Raw genomic sequence first — 12,583 nt, 5'->3', positions numbered from 1 at the left:
ATTGACCGTAATTTATTTCATTTGTAGCCCAATAAACGGTATACTTTCCTGACGAGTCGTAGTGGGAGGACCACACGTGTCATCTCGTGACTCCCAAGTTTACTTTGATACGATGGTTATTATATTTGCGCATAAAATACCTTTCCTTTGTGTCGGTAAAATGTAGTATGTGAGAAATGGCGGTGGAAAAAGCCTCTATGCGCAAATATTGATATAATAACCATCGTATCGAAAGGAAACTTGGGAGTCACGCGATGATATTGTGTGTGTGATTTATAAATGGTATGGTCCTGCCACTATTGAATCGAGAAAGAATGCAATTTATTAGGCTACAGATGAAATAATGACAATAATAATAATGATGAACTTCACTGGGTGGTGAAAGTGCACGGTGATCTTTGATGCTCCTTTCCAATAAGTATTGAATGTGTTATTGTGGTTACATGATGATCGATTGCTTGACTGCCATTCGACAAATGAACATGTTCTCATGCGCCTATCCATAATAACGTCATCACGTATAGCAGCCTACCCGCACTGTGTCTGCGAGCTGTTGGCTTAGAGCAGAGACGTCATCACGTATAGCAGCCTACCCGCACTGTGTCTGCGAGCTGTTGGCTTAGAGCAGAGACGTCATCACGTATAGCAGCCTACCCGCACTGTGTCTGCGAGCTGTTGGCTTAGAGCAGAGACGTCATCACGTATAGCAGCCTACCCGCACTGTGTCTGCGAGCTGTTGGCTTAGAGCAGAGACGTCATCACGTATAGCAGCCTACCCGCACTGTGTCTGCGAGCTGTTGGCTTAGAGCAGAGACGTCATCACGTATAGCAGCCTACCCGCACTGTGTCTGCGAGCTGTTGGCTTAGAGCAGAGACGTCATCACGTATAGCAGCCTACACGCACTGTGTCTGCGAGCTGTTGGCTTAGAGCAGAGACGTCATCACGTATAGCAGCCTACCCGCACTGTGTCTGCGAGCTGTTGGCTTAGAGCAGAGACCAGAGTAGGCACATTTGCTATTTTTACGAAACAGTTTTTTTTTTGTTTCGTGACAAAATTGACCCTTATAAAATGCGATGGAAACACATTGAACTTTAAATGTTTAATTTTGTACTTGGAAAACTTAAATGGGAAAAAGTACATTTTGTGTGCACTACATCATCACGCACTGATTTTAGTCGACAAGTCTGTTTGGTGGAAAAACCACTGGTGGGGAAAATTGTCCTATTTTCTTTATGCGGATTCTAGAATATTAACATGAAAATCTGTGGCCAATTGGATGGAAAGCTAGCTCCCAGACAGCAATGGAGTTAGCAAGAACATACACAGTAGCCTGGTTCAAGATCTGTTCAACAAATAAACACACGTTACCCACGTCATTCACATCTTCTACAACACATTTACAACATCGCTTGATTTGATTTGATTTGATACCCCCCCCCCCCCCCCCCCCCCACCCCATACCTCGAAGCGTTCCAAGTCTATTTTAGCCTTGTCGTAAGTCCAAGAGCCAAACTTCATCTTACAGTTCTGCTGGTCGAAAGGGAAGAAGGTAACGTCTATAGAACAGGAGGACTTATAGATGGCCGGGGGTACCCAGCGCACCTTCCCATTGTGGAACAGATGGGCCTTGGTCATGTGGGTCACGGCGAACTCACCGTCCGCACTGGAGGGTGAAGAGGAGAGCAGAATTAGAGGTTAAACTACTTCTTCTTCTTCTTCTTTTTTTTGTTGCACGGCAGTGTTGCTGTTGTCGCGAGTAACCGTAGATACTTGGCATCGTTACCAGCCAAACCCTCAGGTCGTTAGTTCGCTTGGCACCGTTTATTCTGGCGGGTTGCTATGGGCAGGCACAGCTAGTGCTTCTGCCGATAGTGATAGCGCTGTCCGTGGTGCTGAATTTAGTGCCAGGCTATACTTGTAGCCTACTGCCGGAGCAAATATACAGAAAATTTAACTATTGGGCGGTTAGAGAGTTGGACTAGTAACCAGCAGGGAGCCTAGTGGTTAGAGAGTTGGACTAGTAACCAGCAGGTAGCCTAGTGGTTAGAGCGTTGGACTAGTAACCAGCAGGGAGCCTAGTGGTTAGAGAGTTGGACTAGGAACCAGCAGGGAGCCTAGTGGTTAGAGAGTTGGACTAGTAACCAGCAGGGAGCCTAGTGGTTAGAGAGTTGGACTAGTAACCAGCAGGGAGCCTAGTGGTTAGAGAGTTGGACTAGTAACCAGCAGGGAGCCTAGTGGTTAGAGAGTTGGACTAGTAACCAGCAGGGAGCCTAGTGGTTAGAGAGTTGGACTAGGAACCAGCAGGGAGCCTAGTGGTTAGAGAGTTGGACTAGTAACCAGCAGGGAGCCTAGTGGTTAGAGAGTTGGACTAGTAACCAGCAGGGAGCCTAGTGGTTAGAGAGTTGGACTAGTAACCGAAATGTTGCAAGATCGAATCTCAGAGCTGACATGGTAAAAATCTGTCGTTCTGCCCCTGAACAAGGCAGGTAACCCACTGTTTCTAGGCCGTCATTGAAAATAATGTGTTCTTAAATGACTTGCCTAGTTAGCATTAGGGGTTTGCAACAACGAGGTACAAAAGTTGCCGTCTGCCTCCGACCTTTGAAGCATTGTTTCAAGTTTGACTAGCGCTCTCCACCGGACTATATTAACATGTCAGGAGGACATACTGTCGAAACCATGCATCAGCATAATGTTTCTGGATATATACAAAGACGTGGCAATAGAATAACAGCTCAAAGGAAATGCAGCTGGTTTCCTGTCTCTCCGGGTTCAGTTTGAAGTGATTGTGTTAGCTGTGTAGTTCGCTAACATTAACTAGAAAGAGGAAAGAGCTTGCATAGCGTCATAGTGGGTGATAGAAGTAAATAGTCAGTGTTATGGTGACAATTTGTATTTTTACAGACGATTTTTACAGTGAGATAAAGTTAATGAGTTGCCTGGCTGATGAGACAGTGGTTTCTAAGATAAAAAAACAAGTAGCCAATTTTTGCATCACAGGCCTACCCGCTGTAAACATACAGCTGAAGTTTACATACACTTAGGTGGGAGTCATTGAAACTCGTTTTTCAACCACTCCACACATGTCTTGTTAACAAACTATAGTTTTAGCAAGTCGGTTAGGACATCTACTTTGTGCATGACACAAGTAATTTTTCCAACAATTGTTTACAGACAGATTATATATATATATATTTATTGCACGCTTCTCAACCAATTACAATACTTGTTTGGACCAACCTGTTGGTCAAAGTATTATGGTTGCACAGTGTTAAACATTGTGAATTATTGTAGACGTTACATTAATAATCAAACCATGATAAAAATAGTGTTTAGATTATTCATGAAACGATCAGGGTGAGCCAATACATAACTCTGTCAATCTGGTAAATAGAAAAGTTAGCTCCCTCAAAATATTGTTCAGGCCACTGCCCAGCTAGCATATTTGGTTGTTTGGAAGTTGTGGGAACATACGTTTTTGGTTTCCCATTGGTTCTGGTAATGAAGCCATACATTTTCTGACTGATAAAACTGAGTCTTTTTAATGTTTTTCAGAACAGAAGTGAAAATTTTGCCTGTTCAGGGAATGTACATTTTTAGGTTCCAGTGAGGTTCTGAGAACGTTTTACTATGGTTCCAGTGAGGTTCTGAGAACGTTTTACTCTGGTTCGCTGAAAGGTTTCCTGAGAGGTTTTATTAACGTTCTGAGAACGGAAATGATCGGTTATGTGAAGGTTACGTTATGTGAAGGTTACTTTGGCATTAATCATGTGGCACTTTTTAATTTGTGGCACATCAGTGAGAATGAAACATATGATCTTCTGTTCTCTATGCATGGAATTAGTCCACTGCACCACCAGGATGAAGCTAACATGCCATGTTTATTTTAAACTCATACGAAGCTGTTACTTTTAGTCTATTCACACAGACCCCATTTCAAAGCAAACAAGCACTCATTAAGACCAGGTGTGGCCAAGTAACGGGCGTGGCCAACACACCTGAACACACTTAACAAGACAGAGGATAGAGTTTTGTTGATGCTGAGAACGAACTGTATGTTTTTAAATAACATTCTTAGAACGTTCTCTGAACATTACTGAAGTTTTCTTAACGTTCTCAGAACAATTTGAGAACATGACTTGAAATAGCACCATTAGGAAACGTTATGCTGAAGTAATAATATTACCACAGAAGTACGTTGTTTCTTAACGTTCTTAAAGTAATGAAAAACTTAATAAATGTGCTGAGAATGTTCCAAAGCCAAGCAACTTTCCTGCACCATTCCCAGAACATTGTCAGAAGGTCGTATACAAAATAACCATAGGACAACCACACTCTTACCAAGCTCTAAGAAACAGATGGTTCTCAGAACGTTATGTGCTAGCTGGGATTTGACATTTCAAAAACACACATGACTCAGAGCCATTGTTTTGGTAGAGAGGTATGATCCTCCAGGAACAATCTCCAGAACTTATCTCCTCTATTGCAGTCTGTAATTTAGCTCCTCCTCTGAAGAGCTACACGTCCCTGATCATGGCTTTAAGACGAGCTGCTAATAGCTGTAGCTAGAGATATAATGATGAGTCTATCGTTACCTCTTCCTCAAATCTCTCACACGCACACACCTTTTTAATTTTCACTAACTGATGGTGATCATACAGAAGAGCTTGATGAGGTGAAACCCAATCATTAAATACTAGCAGTTTAATCTGATACATTCAGCCGTGAAAGTTGAATAAATTTAGATGAGAAGAAAACTATTAGGAGGGCTAGGATAAGGATACCATGGCAGTATATCACTGGGGATGGCTAGGATCAGGATAACATGGCTGTATATCACTGGGGATGGCTAGGATCAGGATAGCATGGCAGAATATTACTAGGATCAGGATAACATGGCAGTATATTACTGGGATGGCTAGGATTAGGATAACATGGCAGAATATTACTGGGGAATGCTAGGATCAGGATAACATGGCAGTATATCACTGGGGATGGCTAGGATCAGGATAACATGGCTGTATATCACTGGGGATGGCTAGGATCAGGATAGCATGGCAGTATATTACTAGGATCAGGATAACATGGCAGTATATTTCTAAGATCAGGATAACATGGCAGTATATTACTAGGATCAGGATAACATGGCAGTATATTACTGGGGATGGCTAGGATTAGGATAACATGGCAGTATATCACTGGGGATGGCTAGGATCAGGATAACATGGTAGTATATTACTAGGATCAGGATAACATGGCTGTATATCACTGGGGATGGCTAGGATCAGGATAACATGGCAGTATATTACTAGGATCAGGATAACATGGCAGTATATTTCTAAGATCAGGATAACATGGCAGTATATTACTAGGATCAGGATAACATGGCAGTATATTACTGGGGATGGCTAGGATTAGGATAACATGGCAGTATATCACTGGGGATGGCTAGGATCAGGATAACATGGTAGTATATCACTGGGGATGGCTAGGATCAGGATACCATGGCAGTATATTACTGGAGATGGCTAGGATCAGGATACCATGGCAGTATATTACTGGGATGGCTAGGATAAGGATAACATGGCTGTATATCACTGGGGATGGCTAGGATCAGGATACCATGGCAGTATATTACTGGGATGGCTAGGATAAGGATAACATGGCTGTATATCACTGGGGATGGCTAGGATCAGGATAACATGGCTGTATATCACTGGGGATGGCTAGGATCAGGATAGCATGGCAGTATATTACTAGGATCAGGATAACATGGCAGTATATTACTAGGATCAGGATAACATGGCAGTATATTACTAGGATCAGCATAACATGGCAGTATATCACTGGGGATGGCTAGGATTAGGATAACATGGCAGTATATCACTGGGGATGGCTAGGATCAGGATACCATGGCAGTATATTACTGGGATGGCTAGGATAAGGATAACATGGCTGTAGATCACTGGGGATGGCTAGGATCAGGAAAGCATGGTAGTAAATTACTGGGGATGGCTAGGATCAGGATACCATGGCAGTATATTACTGGGGAATGCTAGGATCAGGATAACATGGCAGTATATTACCAGTATCAGGATAACATGGCAGTATATTACTGGGATGGCTAGGATTAGGATAACATGGCAGTATATTACTGGGGATGGCTAGGATCAGGATAACATGGCAGTATGTTACTGGGGATGGCTAGGATCAGGATAACATGGCAGTATATTACTGGGGATGGCTAGGATCAGGATAACATGGCAGTATATTACTAGGATAAGGATAACATGGCAGTATATTACTGGGGATGGCTAGTTTCAGGATAACATGGCAGTATATTACTAGGATCAGGATAACATGGCTGTATATCACTGGGGATGGCTAGGATCAGGATAACATGGCAGTATATTACTAGGATCAGGATAACATGGCAGTATATTACTGGGGATGGCTAGGATTAGGATAACATGGCAGTATATCACTGGGGATGGCTAGGATCAGGATAACATGGTAGTATATCACTGGGGATGGCTAGGATCAGGATACCATGGCAGTATATTACTGGGGATGGCTAGGATCAGGATACCATGGCAGTATATTACTGGGATGGCTAGGATAAGGATAACATGGCTGTATATCACTGGGGATGGCTAGGATCAGGATAGCATTGTAGTATATTACTGGGGATGGCTAGGATCAGGATACCATGGCAGTATATAACTGGGGATGGCTAGGATCAGGATAACATGGCAGCATATTACTAGTATCAGGATAACATGGCAGTATATTACTGGGATGGCTAGGATTAGGATAACATGGCAGAATATTACTGGGGAATGCTAGGATCAGGATAACATGGCAGTATATTACTGGGGATGGCTAGGATCAGGATAACATGGCAGTATATTACTGGGGATGGCTAGGATCAGGATAACATGGCAGTATATTACTGGGGATGGCTAGGATCAGGATAACATGGCAGTATATTACTGGGGATGGCTAGGATCAGGATAACATGGCAGTGTATTACTGGGGGTGGCTAGGATCAGGATAACATGGCAGTATATTACTGGGGATGGCTAGGATCAGGATAACATGGCAGTATATTACTGGGGATGGCTAGGATCAGGATAACATGGCAGTATATTACTGGGGATGGCTAGGATAAGGATAACATGGCAGTATATTACTGGGTATGCCTAGTATCAGGATAACATGGCAGTATATTACTGGGGATGGCTAGGATCAGGATAACATGGCAGTATATTACTGGGTATGCCTAGTATCAGGATAACATGGCAGTATATTACTAGGATCAGGATAACATGGCAGTATATTACTGGGTATGCCTAGTATCAGGATAACATGGCAGTATATTACTAGTATCAAGATAACATGGCAGTATATTACTAGGATCAGGATAACATGGCAGTATATCACTGGGGATGGCTAGGATCAGGATAACATGGCAGTATATTACTAGGATCAGGATAACATGGCTGTATATAACTGGGGATGGCTAGGATCAGGATAACATGGCAGTATATTACTAGGATCAGGATAACATGGCAGTATATTACTGGGGATGGCTAGGATCAGGATAACATGGCAGTATATTACTGGGGATGGCTAGGATCAGGATAACATGGCAGTATATTACTGGGGATGGTTAGGATCAGGATAACATGGCAGTATATTACTGGGGATGGCTAGGATCAGGATAACATGGCAGTATATTACTGGGGATGGCTAGGATCAGGATAACATGGCAGTATATTACTGGGGATGGCTAGGATCAGGATAACATGGCAGTATATTACTGGGGATGGCTAGGATCAGGATAACATGGCAGTATATTACTGGGGATGGCTAGGATCAGGATAACATGGCAGTATATTACTAGGATAAGGATAACACGGCAGTATATTACTGGGGATGGCTAGGATCAGGATAACATGGCAGTATATTACTGGGGATGGCTAGGATCAGGATAGCATGGCAGTATATTACTGGGGATGGCTAGGATCAGGATAACATGGCAGTATATTACTGGGGATGGCTAGGATCAGGATAACATGGCAGTATATTACTAGGATAAGGATAACATGGCAGTATATTACTGGGGATGGCTAGTATCAGGATAACATGGCAGTATATTACTGGGGATGGCTAGGATAAGGATAACATGGCAGTATATTACTAGGATCAGGATAACATGGTAGTATATTACTGGGGATGGCTAGTATCAGGATAACATGGCAGTATATCACTGGGGATGGCTAGGATCAGGATACCATGGCAGTATATTACTGGGGATGGCTAGGATCAGGATACCATGGCAGTATATTACTGGGATGGCTAGGATAAGGATAACATGGCTGTATATCACTGGGGATGGCTAGGATCAGGATAGCATTGTAGTATATTACTGGGGATGGCTAGGATCAGGATACCATGGCAGTATATAACTGGGGATGGCTAGGATCAGGATAACATGGCAGTATATTACTAGTATCAGGATAACATGGCAGTATATTACTGGGATGGCTAGGATTAGGATAACATGGCAGAATATTACTGGGGAATGCTAGGATCAGGATAACATGGCAGTATATTACTGGGGATGGCTAGGATCAGGATAACATGGCAGTATATTACTGGGGATGGCTAGGATCAGGATAACATGGCAGTATATTACTGGGGATGGCTAGGATCAGGATAACATGGCAGTATATTACTGGGGATGGCTAGGATCAGGATAACATGGCAGTGTATTACTGGGGGTGGCTAGGATCAGGATAACATGGCAGTATATTACTGGGGATGGCTAGGATCAGGATAACATGGCAGTATATTACTGGGGATGGCTAGGATCAGGATAACATGGCAGTATATTACTGGGGATGGCTAGGATAAGGATAACATGGCAGTATATTACTGGGTATGCCTAGTATCAGGATAACATGGCAGTATATTACTGGGGATGGCTAGGATCAGGATAACATGGCAGTATATTACTGGGTATGCCTAGTATCAGGATAACATGGCAGTATATTACTAGGATCAGGATAACATGGCAGTATATTACTGGGTATGCCTAGTATCAGGATAACATGGCAGTATATTACTAGTATCAGGATAACATGGCAGTATATTACTAGGATCAGGATAACATGGCAGTATATCACTGGGGATGGCTAGGATCAGGATAACATGGCAGTATATTACTAGGATCAGGATAACATGGCTGTATATAACTGGGGATGGCTAGGATCAGGATAACATGGCAGTATATTACTAGGATCAGGATAACATGGCAGTATATTACTGGGGATGGCTAGGATCAGGATAACATGGCAGTATATTACTGGGGATGGCTAGGATCAGGATAACATGGCAGTATATTACTGGGGATGGCTAGGATCAGGATAACATGGCAGTATATTACTGGGGATGGCTAGGATCAGGATAACATGGCAGTATATTACTGGGGATGGCTAGGATCAGGATAACATGGCAGTATATTACTGGGGATGGCTAGGATCAGGATAACATGGCAGTATATTACTGGGGATGGCTAGGATCAGGATAACATGGCAGTATATTACTGGGGATGGCTAGGATCAGGATAACATGGCAGTATATTACTAGGATAAGGATAACACGGCAGTATATTACTGGGGATGGCTAGGATCAGGATAACATGGCAGTATATTACTGGGGATGGCTAGGATCAGGATAGCATGGCAGTATATTACTGGGGATGGCTAGGATCAGGATAACATGGCAGTATATTACTAGGATCAGGATAACATGGTAGTATATTACTGGGGATGGCTAGTTTCAGGATAACATGGCAGTATATTACTAGGATCAGGATAACATGGCTGTATATCACTGGGGATGGCTAGGATCAGGATAACATGGCAGTATATTACTAGGATCAGGATAACATGGCAGTATATTACTGGGGATGGCTAGGATCAGGATAACATGGCAGTGTATTACTGGGGATGGCTAGGATCAGGATAACATGGCAGTATATTACTGGGGATGGCTAGTATCAGGATAACATGGCAGTATATTACTGGGGATGGCTAGGATCAGGATAACATGGCAGTATATTACTGGGGATGGCTAGGATCAGGATAACATGGCAGTATATTACTGGGTATGCCTAGTATCAGGATAACATGGCAGTATATTACTGGGGATGGCTAGGATCAGGATAACATGGCAGTATATTACTGGGTATGCCTAGTATCAGGATAACATGGCAGTATATTACTAGGATCAGGATAACATGGCAGTATATTACTGGGGATGGCTAGGATCAGGATAACATGGCAGTATATTACTGAGTATGCCTAGTATCAGGATAACATGGCAGTATATTACTAGTATCAGGATAACATGGCAGTATATTACTAGGATCAGGATAACATGGCAGTATATCACTGGGGATGGCTAGGATCAGGATAACATGGCAGTATATTACTAGGATCAGGATAACATGGCTGTATATAACTGGGGATGGCTAGGATCAGGATAACATGGCAGTATATTACTAGGATCAGGATAACATGGCAGTATATTACTGGGGATGGCTAGGATCAGGATAACATGGCAGTATATTACTGGGGATGGCTAGGATCAGGATAACATGGCAGTATATTACTGGGGATGGCTAGGATCAGGATAACATGGCAGTTTTTTACTGGGGATGGCTAGTATCAGGATAACTTGGCAGTATATTACTGGGGATGGCTAGGATCAGGATAACATGGCAGTATATTACTGGGGATGGCTAGGATCAGGATAACATGGCAGTATATTACTGTGGATGGCTAGGATCAGGATAACATGGCAGTATATTACTGGGGATGGCTAGGATCAGGATAACATGGCAGTATATTACTGGGGATGGCTAGGATCAGGATAACATGGCAGTATATTACTGGGGATGGCTAGGATCAGGATAACATGGCAGTATATTACTGGGGATGGGATGGCTGTTTAAGATGAGAACTGTATCAAGATTAGGCCTACAGCTGCTGTTTAATCATTAACACTCTAACAGAAACCGTAGATTGACTCATGTCATCTATGAAATCCTCAGTGGTGGCATGCTCTATAACTTGTAGATGAGATCACAGTTGTCAGTTCATTGTAGCGGGAAATTACTTTTGAGAAACGGAAGCCTAGTGGTTTAGAGCATTTAGAGCCAGTAACTGAAAGGTTCGTTGATTTGACTCCATGAGCCAACTAGTTGAAAAATCTGTTGATGTGCCCTTGAGCAAGGCACTTAAACCTAATTGTGCCTGTAATTCGCTCTGAATAAGGGCATCTGCTAAATGTCTCAAATGTAAACCATGTCTGATGTTAAGCTTATGATTCAGGAATCCAGTAGATGGCGACATTTAACCATTGAAATAGGCCTAGAAGTGGAGTCACCTGAACTCTACTGTTCATTTACGTTAATGACAACAATTTCGGACAAAGTTTTTCTGTCACTCACTTGTTGTAGAGGACGATGTCTGGGACCCAGATGAGTTCTGACGGGACTCTGATGGATGTGACGTTGTCATAGTCAGACGGCGCCCAGCGTAGCTTGTAGTCATTCCACTCCTAAGAGGAGAACATACACAAGGAGACGAGAGGTTGTTCAGGTCCCGAGGTCTCATCATAAAGAGCCTATTAATCCTCAACGAACTAATTACCGTAATTCATACTTAAAACACCTCAGTCACACACATACTATATATATATGCAGGGTTTCCTCTAGGCAAAATCCTAGAGGAAACTCTGCATCAAGACTAGAGACTCGGTTTGTTTTACTTTAACAATAAACTACCTAGTTAGATAATAAAAGTTTACAATAGTTGTCCTATTCATATCTGGATCCTGGGACGTAGTTAGCGTTAACGCTGGGACCGCTGATATACTGTATTTCCCAGGATCCTTGCTCAAACAAGGTGGTACAACATTGGCTAAGCAGCTAGCCTGACTGCTAGCTATCAAGCTAGGCAACCTGGTCTACTATTGCTGGATACCAAGCACGCTAACTGGTTAGCCCTTGTTGCTAGGGCCGCACTTCTATTTATCTTGGTTTTTAGGACTACCAATTTCCAGAGTTTTCTACTGCCAGCGTTTCTCATTTCACGGAGTGAATAGCGGGCTCTTCCTACTATTAGTACTATCATGCCTCCGGAAAAAGACGAGGATCACATCTCTGCTTGGCAAGTACATGAACTCTTGGAGAACCAGAAAGTTTTCTATGAGGAAATTATACTTCAGCAGGAAAATAACTTTAAAAAGCTTCCTACAAAATGACCATGGAGTCGACCAACAAACGGCTGGATGACCTGACTGAAGATGTACAAGACATTAAAACAAGCCTTCAGTTCACACAGAAGGATGTGGATGTCTTGAAGACCACACAGTATACACTTCCCAGAAACTGTTCCTCTATGCGTAATGAAATCACCACAGTCAGGGAGGGCCTCCAGAGCATGTCTGGGAAGGCAGAATGAAATCACCACAGTCAGGGAGGGCCTCCAGAACATGTCTGGGAAGGC

General features: G+C 42.9%; 1 protein-coding gene across 2 annotated transcripts in view; it reads right to left on the bottom strand.

Moving 5' to 3' along the window:
• LOC129817861 (neuronal acetylcholine receptor subunit alpha-2-like) overlaps window positions 1-12,583 on the bottom strand; it is a 47,098-nt gene that overhangs the window by 11,491 nt on the left and 23,024 nt on the right. For both annotated transcript variants that reach the window (XM_055873455.1, XM_055873456.1), the window contains exons 4-5: window positions 11,524-11,633; window positions 1,464-1,665 (exon numbers count right to left, since the gene is read on the bottom strand). In XM_055873455.1, the coding sequence (XP_055729430.1) occupies window positions 1,464-1,665; window positions 11,524-11,633 (312 nt within the window). The remainder of the gene's footprint in view (window positions 1-1,463; window positions 1,666-11,523; window positions 11,634-12,583) is intronic.

Source organism: Salvelinus fontinalis, chromosome 20 (genome assembly GCF_029448725.1).
Source record: "Salvelinus fontinalis isolate EN_2023a chromosome 20, ASM2944872v1, whole genome shotgun sequence".
NCBI lineage: Eukaryota > Metazoa > Chordata > Actinopteri > Salmoniformes > Salmonidae > Salvelinus > Salvelinus fontinalis.
Note: the sequence above shows the minus strand (reverse complement) of the source record. Positions and strands in the feature narration are given on the sequence as shown.